A 12547-nucleotide genomic window follows, 5' to 3' on the forward strand; every position below is an offset into this window, starting at 1 on the left:
CCCGGCGTAGCCCCCGCCCCTCGCCCCGCCCCTCGCCCCGCCCCCGCCGCAGCTCCCGGAGCGCTCTGCGCGCCGCGCGGCCGGTTGCCTGGAAACCGTTAACGCCGCGATGGAGGCGGCCTCAGGTACGGCGTGGTGGGGAAGGTCAGGGACCGCTGCGGCCCCGCACGGGCCCGCATCGCCTCCCGGGGGGTCCGCAGGCCTCCCTGTGGCCCCCGCGGACCTGCCCCCGGTAGCAATCCCGCTCCTCATGCGCCCGACGCCGCCCGGTGCCGGGCATCTCGCTGCGCCCCTCTGTGGCACCCTCCCCGTGGCTCCTCGGAGGGGCCCTCTCCTGCTCTCCCTGAGAAGCTCCAGGTGTCCCCTGCCAGCCCCGTCGCTGGCCCCCGCAGAGCAGCCTGTCACGGGGTGTTCTGCCCCGCCGCGGCCCTTCCCCGGTGTCCGGCAAAAGGCGGCTGTGGCAGAGGGTCGGGCCTGGTGCTGGGCCTGCACCTCTGTGCAAGGCCGCTGCCATCGCCTCTGCCTGCCAGAGGCTGTGTGGTACCAGTCTTCCCACACAGGGACTTTTGGAAAAGAAAAGCCTTTATTCTCATGTAGATGCCTAGCTTCAGGAAAGCGAAGGAGGGAGGAATGTTCCGCAGCTGGGATAGACCATCCCATACTTCATTTGAAATGCGGGGCTTGTTGGTTTTGCTTTACCATGTGTGCGGCTGTTCATTTTATTACCTGTTGTGTTTTTAGTGTTGTTCTCAGGTTCACTTTTATGTTTTTCCTTCATACTGTAAGTTAATAAGTAACTGTGGTGATGGTCACCCGTTCCTGTTTCTGCTCAATAAAAACCTGGTAACCTTTATTCACAAGGCAGACTTCAAGAGACTTTAAACTTTTGCTTGCATGAGGCAGAGTTAGGACATCTGGCTCGTGCAGAGAAATACTTTAGCTGTAAGGTTGGAAATTAGAGCTGGGGTTTTATTTCTCCTAATTTTATAGGAAAATATTTTGAATGCGTGCTACATAGTGATAGGTTCTAATCAGGGCTCTCCTGGCCACTTCTTCCCTCTCTCTGATGGTGGGGGGGAACAGGCAATGGGGCTGTGATAAAGATGATGTGTCTAGATCCTGCTTTGTAGCTTTATCCTTGCTGTCTCAGTCTCTGACTAGTAAATATTTTATATACTTAACTGCTGTGAGAATTGATGTCTTCTGTTATTCTCCTTCCTCTCAAGTCTTCTAGCTATTGTACGAGGCAGCAATATTGCCTAGTGCAAAAAATGGCTTCCTTGGCATTTTGGGTTGGTTGTCTAAAACTGACTTCTATTACTAATTTTGTAGTAATGCTGACTGATAGTGATGAATGGCACTGGATAACTATGCCTGATTTAGGCTTGGCTATTTTTCCTTGTGTATATAAGGACTAAAAGACTTTACATTTTTTTGAATGAAAGTAAGTTCTGCAAAACTCCACTGCTTGCACATGTTGTGCTCAGCAGCAGCCTAGTAAATTCCTGATGCACTCTGATGTGGTCTGAAGGCTGAAAGGAATGCTGAGAGTTGTTCGATGGCGTGCTGTTTTTCATAAAGAAATGGAAGAATTAGAAAAAACTGCTGAGCAGACTGTGTCTGAAGATGAGTTAAACAATTAGAACTTGGCAAATGGGAAGAAATCTGGCACATCCAAAACAGAGCTAGACTTGAAGAAGATGCCTCAGCCTGGAAGAGCTGATTGATATGTAATTCCTCATAGCAAACACCCTCAGGATAGCCGAACATTGCAGTCATCATTTTAGGCTGGTGTTACCCCCAGGCCAGAAAGTTGGAGTGTAGCTCCTAAGGCTCATAGTGTGGTGCTAAGAGGAGTCAGGATTGGAAGCAAAAAAGCAAAACAAAGTCCCGACACTAACTGAGTTCCTTCACGTGGAGTAAAGACAAGTAAAGGAATAATATAGAAGACAATCTGTCCTGAAGGAAAGAACAAGAGACTTTTCCCTCCACACACCCACACCAAGCCCACCGGTGGCCTAAGCTTTTCTACAAAAAATTGCACATTTTTGAGTGAACCAAAAAATGAAATCCTGCAGAAGTAGCGCAGTGTAGAGATGAATTTTTAATCTTTTGCTTATTACTAGTACTGATATCACTGCAGTTATGTTCTGCAGTGATAGTTCCCTGTTTCTACATATCCTGAATTAGCAGACAAAACTGATTATCACCCTGCTGTAGATATCAAAGCTGAGGTGAGATAGCTGATGTCTTCTAAGCACAGTCACACAGTTAATGGTGGGGCAGAGACAGCTTACAAGAATAACTACTAAATACGTTCAGTTTCTAGATTTATTAATGCACACAGTACATTTATGAAGCTTACACATTTAAACACCTTTTTTTTTTTCTGGAAAGAAGAAAAATGTAGTATGACAAAAAAAAAAAAGTGTAATCTCAGTGAATTTGTTTATGTGTTACAAAACAAACACCTATTTGATTTAATTATCCTGCATTTTGAATAAATGAGATGGTTGTTTGAGATGAGAAATCTCTTAATGTCCAAATTTACTGAGAATTTGAGAAGCTCCTATATATATGAGGATTTTGTGTGACAGCAAAATTGCCAAGAAACATCTTAGTTTTGAAATAATTGAACAAATCTACCCAAATGAACGCATTTCTCCATTCTGAGGTGAGCTGTGGCTTTTGAGAACATCGCTAAGAGAAAGGCAATTTGAAAGAAAATGAAACTTTGCTGAAATTCACAGCTTGTAGCACTGGCCACTGAAATAAGGAAAATCTAAACTCACTCCTGAGTGACTTCTTAGAAAGCTAAATAGTGGATCTGGTGTGGATCTGGTATAGTGTTTCAAGCCAGTATCTTGAATTACTAGGACTGGGTTGGGGGTGTGTGTGTGGGAATACTGCCCTGGTCAAGCATACTGTATCATTAGGGTAGGCAAACATTTCTGATTGCTAACTATTTTTTTCCCCACTAGAACTGTCACACCAGTTCTACTTGCTGCTATCTTGGTTTTTAGTATCAAACCCCTTAATTCTTGCTGATTTAGGAAATCTGTCTCAGCAACAACAAAAAAATATACAGGAGAAGAAAATCAACATTCAGAGGGATGCATGCCTTTATCACAGTGAACCTACACAAAACTTTTCTGGATCTGCCAACTGATAAACCCCAGAATCTGCAATCAAAGTAGACATGTCCTCCCCTTGAGCCTCCCCTGAGTCTTTAAATTCAAAATTTGTTTTGGTACAGTGCTTGAATGTTCTCACAGTAATATGCGCAGTGAAGGTTGCAATAGCTTTCTTTAACTAGAACCCAGCTATCAACGCAGGCGGAAATGTTCATACCCTTGTTCAGCCTAAAGCATTTTCCAGATAGGAATTAATTTATAATGAAAACTATGATAGTCTTAATTTTTAGAAGATAAATGATTGCTAATTAGTTAGAATAATTTGAAATTTTATAGCACTTTTCTCTATGGATATCAAAACACTTTGCTAAGATGGGTAAGTATTATTATCTCATTTTTCACAAGAGATAACTGAGACAGCCAGAGGTGAAATGGCTGATACAAATTGTAGACGTCATTACCGGGTTTGGAATTAGAATTCAGGTCTCTGAACACTCCACTATATATTTATGCAACTAGTCTGTAACTATTTCTTCAACTTCAGTGATATCAGTTCTGTTACACCATTAAAAAATCATTATTTTCATTTAAATATATTGAGATATATTGCAGTTGTTGTCTTTTGATTTGTTTTCTGCAAATCAAACTTTCTGCATGTCTATTTTCAAGTTTTTCTCAGCATTCCTGAGGGGTAAAAGCTCATTTTAATTCTTAGATGAAATTATGCAGGGAACTCAGACTCTGGCAGAGACTTGGAACCTTTGGATGAAGCTTGAGTAGGGCAGGTTGGCTATGTAATGACAAGAATGACATGACTATAATATTTTTTTGCCCTCACTGTCCTTCTGATGGGTGGCATTAAGTTTGGACACTTTGCCTTTCCTGAAATACCTGAAAAGTCTGAAATGTCTCAAAATATCTTTTCCTAAATGGATTCTGACCCAAAGCCAGAAATGGGAAATGCATTTTTAGGGACTTTTTCTTGGTATCAGAGTCACACTTACACATAAAAAGAGATTCATTTGCATGCTGTCTATATTTGTTATTCTGAATATTTAGGTTTCTTTATATTCAACTAATGAATTTTCTGATAGTATTTTATAGCAGTAGTATTCATACAGAATTTCTCCTGTGTTCATTTTGACGTGTTTTATTTGGAAATGGAGACCGTGTTTAAAACCAAAAGGTGGAACACATTTAGAATAAGAGCAATGCTTGTGCTTTTTCGCTTCTTTCAGAGACTTATATATAAGTGATCAATGTGTTGGGTTTTGTTTGAAAAAGTTTGGATCTTTCCCACTCCAGAGGACAATGGTAACTAGTGAAATTGTAGCACTCTGAAAATGATAGTCTGAAAGCTGAAAAATTTCTGGGAGGTTTAGTTAAGCTGTTTAAAGTTTTTTAAATTGTGTTAATTTTATTAATTCACATTTCATGAATATAGCATGTTTTGAAGAAAGTCCTTTTTTCTTAGATTCATCTCCTTCTTCTCTATTCAGATATGAGATGATCTCAGAATATCTATCTCCTGATATTTTTTTCAAGGAATAGCCTTGTTGTCTCAAACCCAAATCTCCCCCAGTGTATTAAAGAGAAGCCCAAAACACCTAAATCAGTTGTCAGTTTCCCGTTACACAGTATTTAGATGAAAGTCTTTCTATGGCAATGTATGCAGAGCCTGGAGTCCTAAGACCTGAGCCAATTAATTCACCCTACAAAGTAGGACGTATCTTTGGGTTATCCATATTTGTACACAATTTGTACGAAAATGTACGTTTGAACACAAATATCATCTTTGGGAATCTCAAAGCATTTGAGAGGAAATGAAAATGGTCTAAATGGCAGATGAAGGCAAAAATACTAAATGTTCTTCTTCATGACCACCAGGCAAAGAAGACATGCCATCTTTTCGAAGGGAACACGAGGGAGCCGATGAGAAGCCAGCAGAAGGTGCACAGGCAGATGACAGTGGTGTCCGTGAGTACTTCCTGCTATTACATAGTGATTTCGATACTGAACCTACAGGAGCTTCTGGCTTCTCCCAACACTCACCCCTTCCTTATTAGTAAGTGTTCATCTTCAGTTACTGCTCTTGGTGTTGCCACATTTCATTTTGACTCTGGTCAAAGATGACCCCTTCCAGTGAATTTCTGGGCTGGCTGCGGTGTCTATAATTCCCACTGTCCCTCAGCCCCCAAAGTGTCTCCCTGAAAAATTTTGCTGCTCAAACCTGTCTCTGTAGCTAGTACTGCAAACAATTCATTAACTACACCAGTCTCTTCCAGTCAAAGACTTGTATTTATGATTCTGTGATTTCTTATTTTAACATCTTTTTTACTTGGAATGCCTGTCCAGTGTCTTATTTCAGATGTTCTGCATGCCATCTAACACACTAGATCTAGGTACCATGGATAACAAAACCCACTAGTGAGTCTCCTGTGCAGCTTTGGATGGATTTTTTGATGCTTATGCTGGTGCATTACTTCTGGCACTTGTTTGATCTTCCTGTTATACCTTTTTCCTGTTATAGGTTGTGTGTCTTTCCTTCCCCTAACTTTTAAATTACATTTTTTTGAAAGCAGACTTCTCCCTACAATTAATTCTGAAAAGCAGGAAGTCCATTGTTGGACTGAAGGGATTTTTTTTTTACTACTGCAGAACTATGTATTTATTTAACATGGCATATATAAGCAAATTAGTCAAAGGAATTAATACCTACAAGTGTGATACCAATTGTCCTTTGCAGAAGAAAGCAAAACTAGTTTTCCAAAGGAATCACCAGCTCCAGAGGAACAGGAGGAAGAAGTGGAATCAGACACTGAGAGCATTGGTGAGTATTGCTTTCCACTGGGGAGATGTTGGCATGAACTTATAAACCCCACTACTTTCTAGTTTTTCATTTTTTCACTGTTACTGTTAGGAACATCTCAGGCCGGTGCCATCAAGTTACAGTGACTGAGTTTCTCTGCTCCCTTTCCATTGGCTTACCTTCTGTACTTTATTTTGCTCTTTCCCATGGCTGTCTGTGACCCCTTTGATTGTTTTTCATAGAACACCTAGGAGAGAAAAAAATCGAGACAGGGTGAAAAGCTTACAAAATAGGTAATGGGGATTTGATCTGAGGTATCAAACTGAAAAGTACTTTTAACAAGTGCTTATGACCAGTTGGAAGTCAAGTTGACAGTAATTCTGCACTGCAGTCCAGCGGAGAACTGCAGTGGGTCACACATTAGCAGTATGCCTTTTTGAGAACACTGGTGTCTTCTGGTGGTCTGTTGTATGTGTTTTTACTAATTGTTTTGTATAATGATGTGTGTTCAATAGCTACTGAAAAAAGACACTGTAAACTTCATTTGGTTTCTAAAGCTGAGACCGAAACACCAAGCAAATCTTGAACTAAGTCTTGAGTGTTAAACTGAATGTTTTTAAAAAAGGCAAAAATTTTTGAGAATGTAAATTCTTCATTTTTGGATATTCACAGTCAAGTTTTTAAAAGCCTGAGGGAGTGCTTGTTACAGACTGTTCAGGACAAATTGTTACTAAGACATGGTACCCCTGGTTTGAGCTATGGAACACCTATTACTCTGTCAAAGGAGGCAAAGAATGTGTGAATCCTTTCCTTTTGCAGTTAGGTGCAAATATCAGCAAGGAGCCTAAAATTTCTGGTGAATATAAATTTCCATTATGTTCCCTCTTCTGAGATGCAGAAGGTGATTTGGAAGAATGCGATAATAGTGAAGTACCCACAGAGGCACAAAAAAGGCCTGAGAAGGTAGAAAAGAAAATACCAGAAGCTTTCTTCTATAAGTATGAAGATATATATTCACGGCCATTTGTCACTGACGACTCTGGGATACCCATTAACCTTCTTACTCTTAAGTATCCTTTCTGTTGAGGCTGTGCAAATTTAAAGCTAAAGATATTTAATATGTGTTCTTAAAATTGTACTTGTCTAATTTGGAGTAGCCTATGTGGCATTACTGGGATACCTTTGCTTGAGACACAGATAAGAATCCTGACCACTTATGGTTCTGGGTGAATTTAATCCTAAATGTTGTCTTGACCTCATAAACATTTCTTACTGGACGTGATGCTTACTGTTCTAAGTACTCTTGTAGAACTAGGTCATGGACAAGGTGACGTGACCAGGCTGAAGACTAGCCTAAGAATGTCCCCTGCAAAGCTCTCCCTTTCTGTGTAGCCACACTGGTGTTCCCCAAGAAGCTGAGGGGAGGGCAGGAGAAGAGCAGCTGTGTACCTCATAATTCCTCACAGAACTACTAAGGGAGAAATGAGGAAGAAGCCAGGTAGATTTGTAGCCTTCGGCCCAGAAGACCTACACTGGTAGAATGAAGGAAGTGATGCCCATCAACTAAGAGCTACAATAAGTCCTTTGCTAGGTATGGTCAAATAGACTATGATATGTGACTTTCACATGTGCTGGTGGTTTCCTCTGCAGACGTGGTTGCTTCTGAAGACAGGATTTTCCCTTCTCTGCGTCTGCCTGTAAACTTTTAGGGAAGTGAGCTTGAGCACTTCTTTAATTTGGTCTCTTCCCTGTGGAACAGTTCCTAATAATCTGATGCATGTTTCTTACATTTTGTTTGAAAAGAGAACACCGGTAGAATATGAATTCCTTGCAGCCCTTAAGGATCCAGCAGAGCCAAGGGGTGTGCTTTGTAGTGGAAATGAAAGGATGGAATATGAACTTCAGAAGGTCTTCACTTGTGCCTTCCTCTCAGTTATAGGGGCTTGATATATTTTACCTTCACTGTATACTGAACAAAATGATTTCCTACCATCAGGCTTTTAGTCACCCGTTCCAATATTCCTGTTTCAGGTTTGGTTTAAGCATTTCTAGCCACTTACTGGCTTTCTAGAAAAGTTTACTATCAAATCTTTTCCTTATTGAACTGTTCCCAGACATTCTTTTGGATACGACTGCACCAGAAATGTAAACCTGCTGATGATGGATAGCCAAACACTGCTGTATATAGCAGGCAACCAGGTGGTGCTCCAGGACCTGAAAACTAAGTCTCAGAGTTATCTCCGGAGCAGCAGCGGTGGTGGAATTGGGTTTATCACAGTATGGCTTTTGTTTCTTGTTTTAAGATGTTAGTCATTTTCTAGAAATTAAATGTTTGCTTGGTTGCCTGATGGGAGATTTCTACAGTTGCACATGCGTATACATAAGAAAATATGATATTGATTAAAGAATGTGTGGACCAGGCATCGTAGGCTACTCATCCCACTGGTAATTGGCAGAGGACAAATATCTGCATACTTCAGTCCCAGGCTCAGGTACCTTAAAGAACGGACAAGTGCCATCTGGGATTAATTTTTAGCACTATTACAAGCTTATTGAAATATTTGGCTCATATCAACCACTTTTTTTTACTTTTTTTTTTTTAAACACTTCATCTTCCTAGTCACAGCTGATACTAGTAGAGTCTTGCTTGCAGTTAAAATGTAGAAAATCGAGTTCCTAAACAAATGAAGAGAAAATGTATCTGGTTTCACTCTAGTAAACTCTTACCGAGAGTTTGGACTCTCAAATGCTATCTCTGGATTTGAAGCATCTTACCCTGTGAATGGCTCTGCCATCTCTCAGTTTCATTCCCCATGAACAAGGCTTTTGGAATATCGGCCTCAGGCTGTTCTGCCCCATTGTAAGCAGCCTTTTCTGGGGAATCATAGTACGTCTTTACGTCTTCAGAACCATGCCATTGAGGATGGCTTTTCTGCTGAAGTAGATGGCTGCTGATGCAAATGCTGCTGTGGAGAGAGCAGCTGTTGGGTTGAGTGAAGTAGGAATAATAAAAGAATGAATAATAAAGCAAATTATTTCACAGTTAGTTATGGTTCCACATTACATGCGTAATATACCATTTTGTGTGCATAATGGTTTTACCATTTTATGTGCATAATGGCTTCATTCTGATGTTGAGCAATAGATTGACAGTTGTTCAGAATAAATGCACAGAAAAATGCAACCTAGTATTTAAAGCAATATCTTTTGACTAATGAGTGAGTAAATACAATAACTCAGTAACTAGTAGGACAGAGACAAAAGTGTCATTACAGCATGCAACGGGACTTTTGCTTTTTCAAGGCACACCCTACTAAGCAGTACTTTGCAGTAGGAGAAAAAGGAAAGAAGCCAAACCTCATCATCTACGAGTATCCTTCACTGAGGCCCTACAGAATACTGCGAGGTAGTGTAAAAAGTTCTATTTTCATTTTACACAAATGGGCCAGTGTTCATAGATCCCAGCAGATGGAGTAGTGGGTCACTTCAAGTTTAGAAGGAAATACAACCTTTTGGTCCTTCACAGCAGAATAGGAAACAATGGATTCAAGCTTTTTCATTATTGCAGGGGAGGAAAATTTTGTTTAGTAGGAATAGCCAACTGAGAGCTATTACCTAGTGAAAAAAATGTTGCTTGTATGGTTCTTCAGGTGGAACAGAGGAAGCCTATGTTTTTGGCGATTTCAATCATGCTGGCACTTTGCTGGCCAGTGTTGGAAGCAGCCCTGACTACACGCTGACTATCTGGGACTGGAAACAAGAAAAGATTGTGTCGAGGTCAAAAGCTTTTTCACAGGATGTTTACAAGGTCACATTTTCAGCTGGTAATGAGGAGCAACTAACTACATCTGGGGCAGGACACATCAGGTACATTTACAGAATAGAATTAATAAATAAATATAACCTCTAAATTCAGAATAGGTAGAAGTCTTTCAGCCAGTCACCAAGTCTTTTAACACTTTTGCTGTCCAGAAAGGATAATGCTTGATGTTGAGTGTTGGTGCCAGTGGCTCCATTCTTGTAATTTCAACAAGTACTGGAGAGAAGTAATAAAAGATATCTATATCTATCTATCTATCTATCTATCTATCTATCTATCTATCTATCTATCTATCTATCTATCTATCTATATGCCTTCTTGCTGGTAACATAGCATATATGCCTCCTGTGCCTTCTGAGCTTCCTACCTTTGGTCTCTTGAACACATCTGCTGTTTGGGCAGCCGTTAAAAGTGGTTGCCAAGTTATGGATCAGAAACCTTCTGATACCACCAAAAAACTGCAAGGAAGCTTTACAAAAGATAGGCTTCCATGCACGCCCTTCTCTGGTAAGTTCATGGATACTTTTGTAATAAAAAATAAGCCACAACTTTTGGGACAGGGATTAGTTGTGTGTTCTGTATTTATCTAGTGTTCAATGTTAACACAGCAGAAACTTAAGATATGAGTTGGATGCTGTTGTAATAGAAATTATACCTTTAAAATTACAACGCATCTAAAGTTTCTTTGAATTTTAACAGAGGAATCAGATCAAAATCTGAGGTTTGTTATATAGTTTGGTTGCAATAGCAAATGGCTTTTTCAGCCCCCCAAAATGTGGCTTAGAATACATTATGGAAATCGGACAAAACTCTTATAAACTTTCTTTTGAATCAATAAACTATCAATAAACTCTGACATGGCTTTTATAACATGGTAAACATGACCTCTCACCCAAATGTGGTCTCATTTTCCAACACCTGTCTTAAATGTGATGTGTCCTGCAACACAGTGAAACATCCCTAATTGCAGTAGGTATTAATTTTTTCTGTAATGCAGTAATATGAAGTTATATTTTATACTGACAGTGAAACATCCCTAATTGCAGTAGGTATTAATTTTTTCTGTAATTCAGTAATATAAAGTTATATTTTATACTGATAAAAATACAATGATTAAATAGAAATAGCCATGAAGATCTAGGATAAAACCTTGGTGTCATTGAGATTTTGTAGTCAAGCTGAAATTCATGGGGGTACTTGCATGAAATTCCATGAAGACCTTAGTCCCTTGGATTTACAAGGCTGAGCATCATACACTGGAGATGAGTAAAACGCATATCCCCAACTACATGCATTGGCTGCAGCTGGAAAGGTGTAGCTATGCATTTTACACTTAGAAATTATAAATAGTAGTTTAATCTTCATTCTGCCCATTCCAAATCCTTTTTCTAGCTTTTTCACAGGGGTAGTGTAAGGAAATATTTGTGTAGCTACAAAGCTTTATCTCATTTTCAAAAGAAAAAACCCAAGGCTTTCTGTGAAAAAGAGTAATAATTGAATGGCTTTTATCTCAGAGGCATCCCGGGTAAGATTATTACAATGTCTGCGAGGGACTGAAGAGTGTGTTGAAGAAGCCTTGTATCAGAGAGGGATGGGTTTTTTTTTTTATGTTCAGGTTCTGGAAGATGGCTCTCACGTTCACTGGTCTCAAGTTACAAGGAGCTTTGGGCAGGTTTGGAAAAACAGCAGTGACCGACATTATAGGTTACGTGGCGCTGCCTGATGGGAAGGTAAGAAAGAAAAAGCTTAATTGATTTTATGTTCCCTCTCAGGTTTTGATATAAAGTCTGCTGAGTAAGTTGGAGAATCGCTATTTGCTTCTAAGTGTTTTGATTTAGACCCTTGATGCACTGCTCTGATAAGCTAATATTGACATTAATTTGCCAAAAACCTGTCTTGTTTTGTAATAATTGAAAAGTGCAGTCAGTACTGTAATTCCCAGACAATATGTCTCTGTTGGCTTGGAGCTGAGCCTCCTCTAATGGGCTAGTGAAAACATTAGTGTAAAGAAATACAAAGACTGTTAGCCCTAATCTTTAACCATTTCAGTGCATGTAAATTATGTCAGATTGCTAAAAAGTTGAATCTTCTCACCCTTTACACTTTCTCTTGCAAATATCTGTAGATTGCTATCGATCTATTGCTTTCATGGAAGGAAGCCACAAATGTTAACCAGATTCATGCCAGTGTTTCTGCGTGGTTAAGTGCAGGTGCTTATGTGCTTATCTTCATTTTCATTGAAGGTTATCTCAGGGACTGAGTGGGGCAACTTGCTGCTTTGGGAAGGGGGGCTCATTAAAGTGGAGCTCTGTCGAGCTGGACACAAGCCCTGTCACAGTGGCCCTGTCAGCCAGATAGTTCTGGATGAGGGAGAACTTGTCACTGTTGGAAAAGATGGCTTCATTCGGGTGAGTTTTTCTTCTGCTCTGCCTTTAGGTGTGTGAATTTGTGGTCAGCAGGTAAATGTGACGGTTTTTTTCTTTACCAGGGCTTATTTTTGGAGGCAATTTTGCAGTGCAGCTTCTTTGAGGATAAATTTTTAGAACAAACAGAATATAAGCACATCTCCATAGTGTATATGTTTGAATTGGATCATGTTCACACAACATTCTCTGTTTAATAGTAGTGAATAAATCACCTTTTACTCTTGTAAATCAAAATATTTTCAGTGATTGTCTAACAACTTTGTTTTTGTCTGCATTCTAACTTTTTGTGTGTGTAGTTTTTGTTAATCTTTATAATTTTCAGACCTATTAATACAGTGGTTGTTATATTGAAGGATAA

General features: G+C 39.9%; 1 protein-coding gene across 1 annotated transcript in view; it reads left to right on the forward strand.

The window, feature by feature from the left end:
* The first annotated feature begins 109 nt into the window (after nt 1-109).
* Nucleotides 110-12547, forward strand: part of CFAP44 (cilia and flagella associated protein 44) — a 47158-nt gene continuing 34720 nt past the window's right edge. Inside the window, exons 1-9 of the mRNA XM_040594958.1 lie at nt 110-125; nt 5022-5111; nt 5881-5964; nt 6842-7013; nt 8058-8220; nt 9247-9349; nt 9594-9810; nt 11379-11493; nt 12007-12171. Of these exons, the coding sequence (XP_040450892.1) occupies nt 110-125; nt 5022-5111; nt 5881-5964; nt 6842-7013; nt 8058-8220; nt 9247-9349; nt 9594-9810; nt 11379-11493; nt 12007-12171 (1125 nt within the window). The remainder of the gene's footprint in view (nt 126-5021; nt 5112-5880; nt 5965-6841; nt 7014-8057; nt 8221-9246; nt 9350-9593; nt 9811-11378; nt 11494-12006; nt 12172-12547) is intronic.

The sequence above is a fragment of the Falco naumanni genome, chromosome 5 (assembly GCF_017639655.2).
Source record: "Falco naumanni isolate bFalNau1 chromosome 5, bFalNau1.pat, whole genome shotgun sequence".
NCBI lineage: Eukaryota > Metazoa > Chordata > Aves > Falconiformes > Falconidae > Falco > Falco naumanni.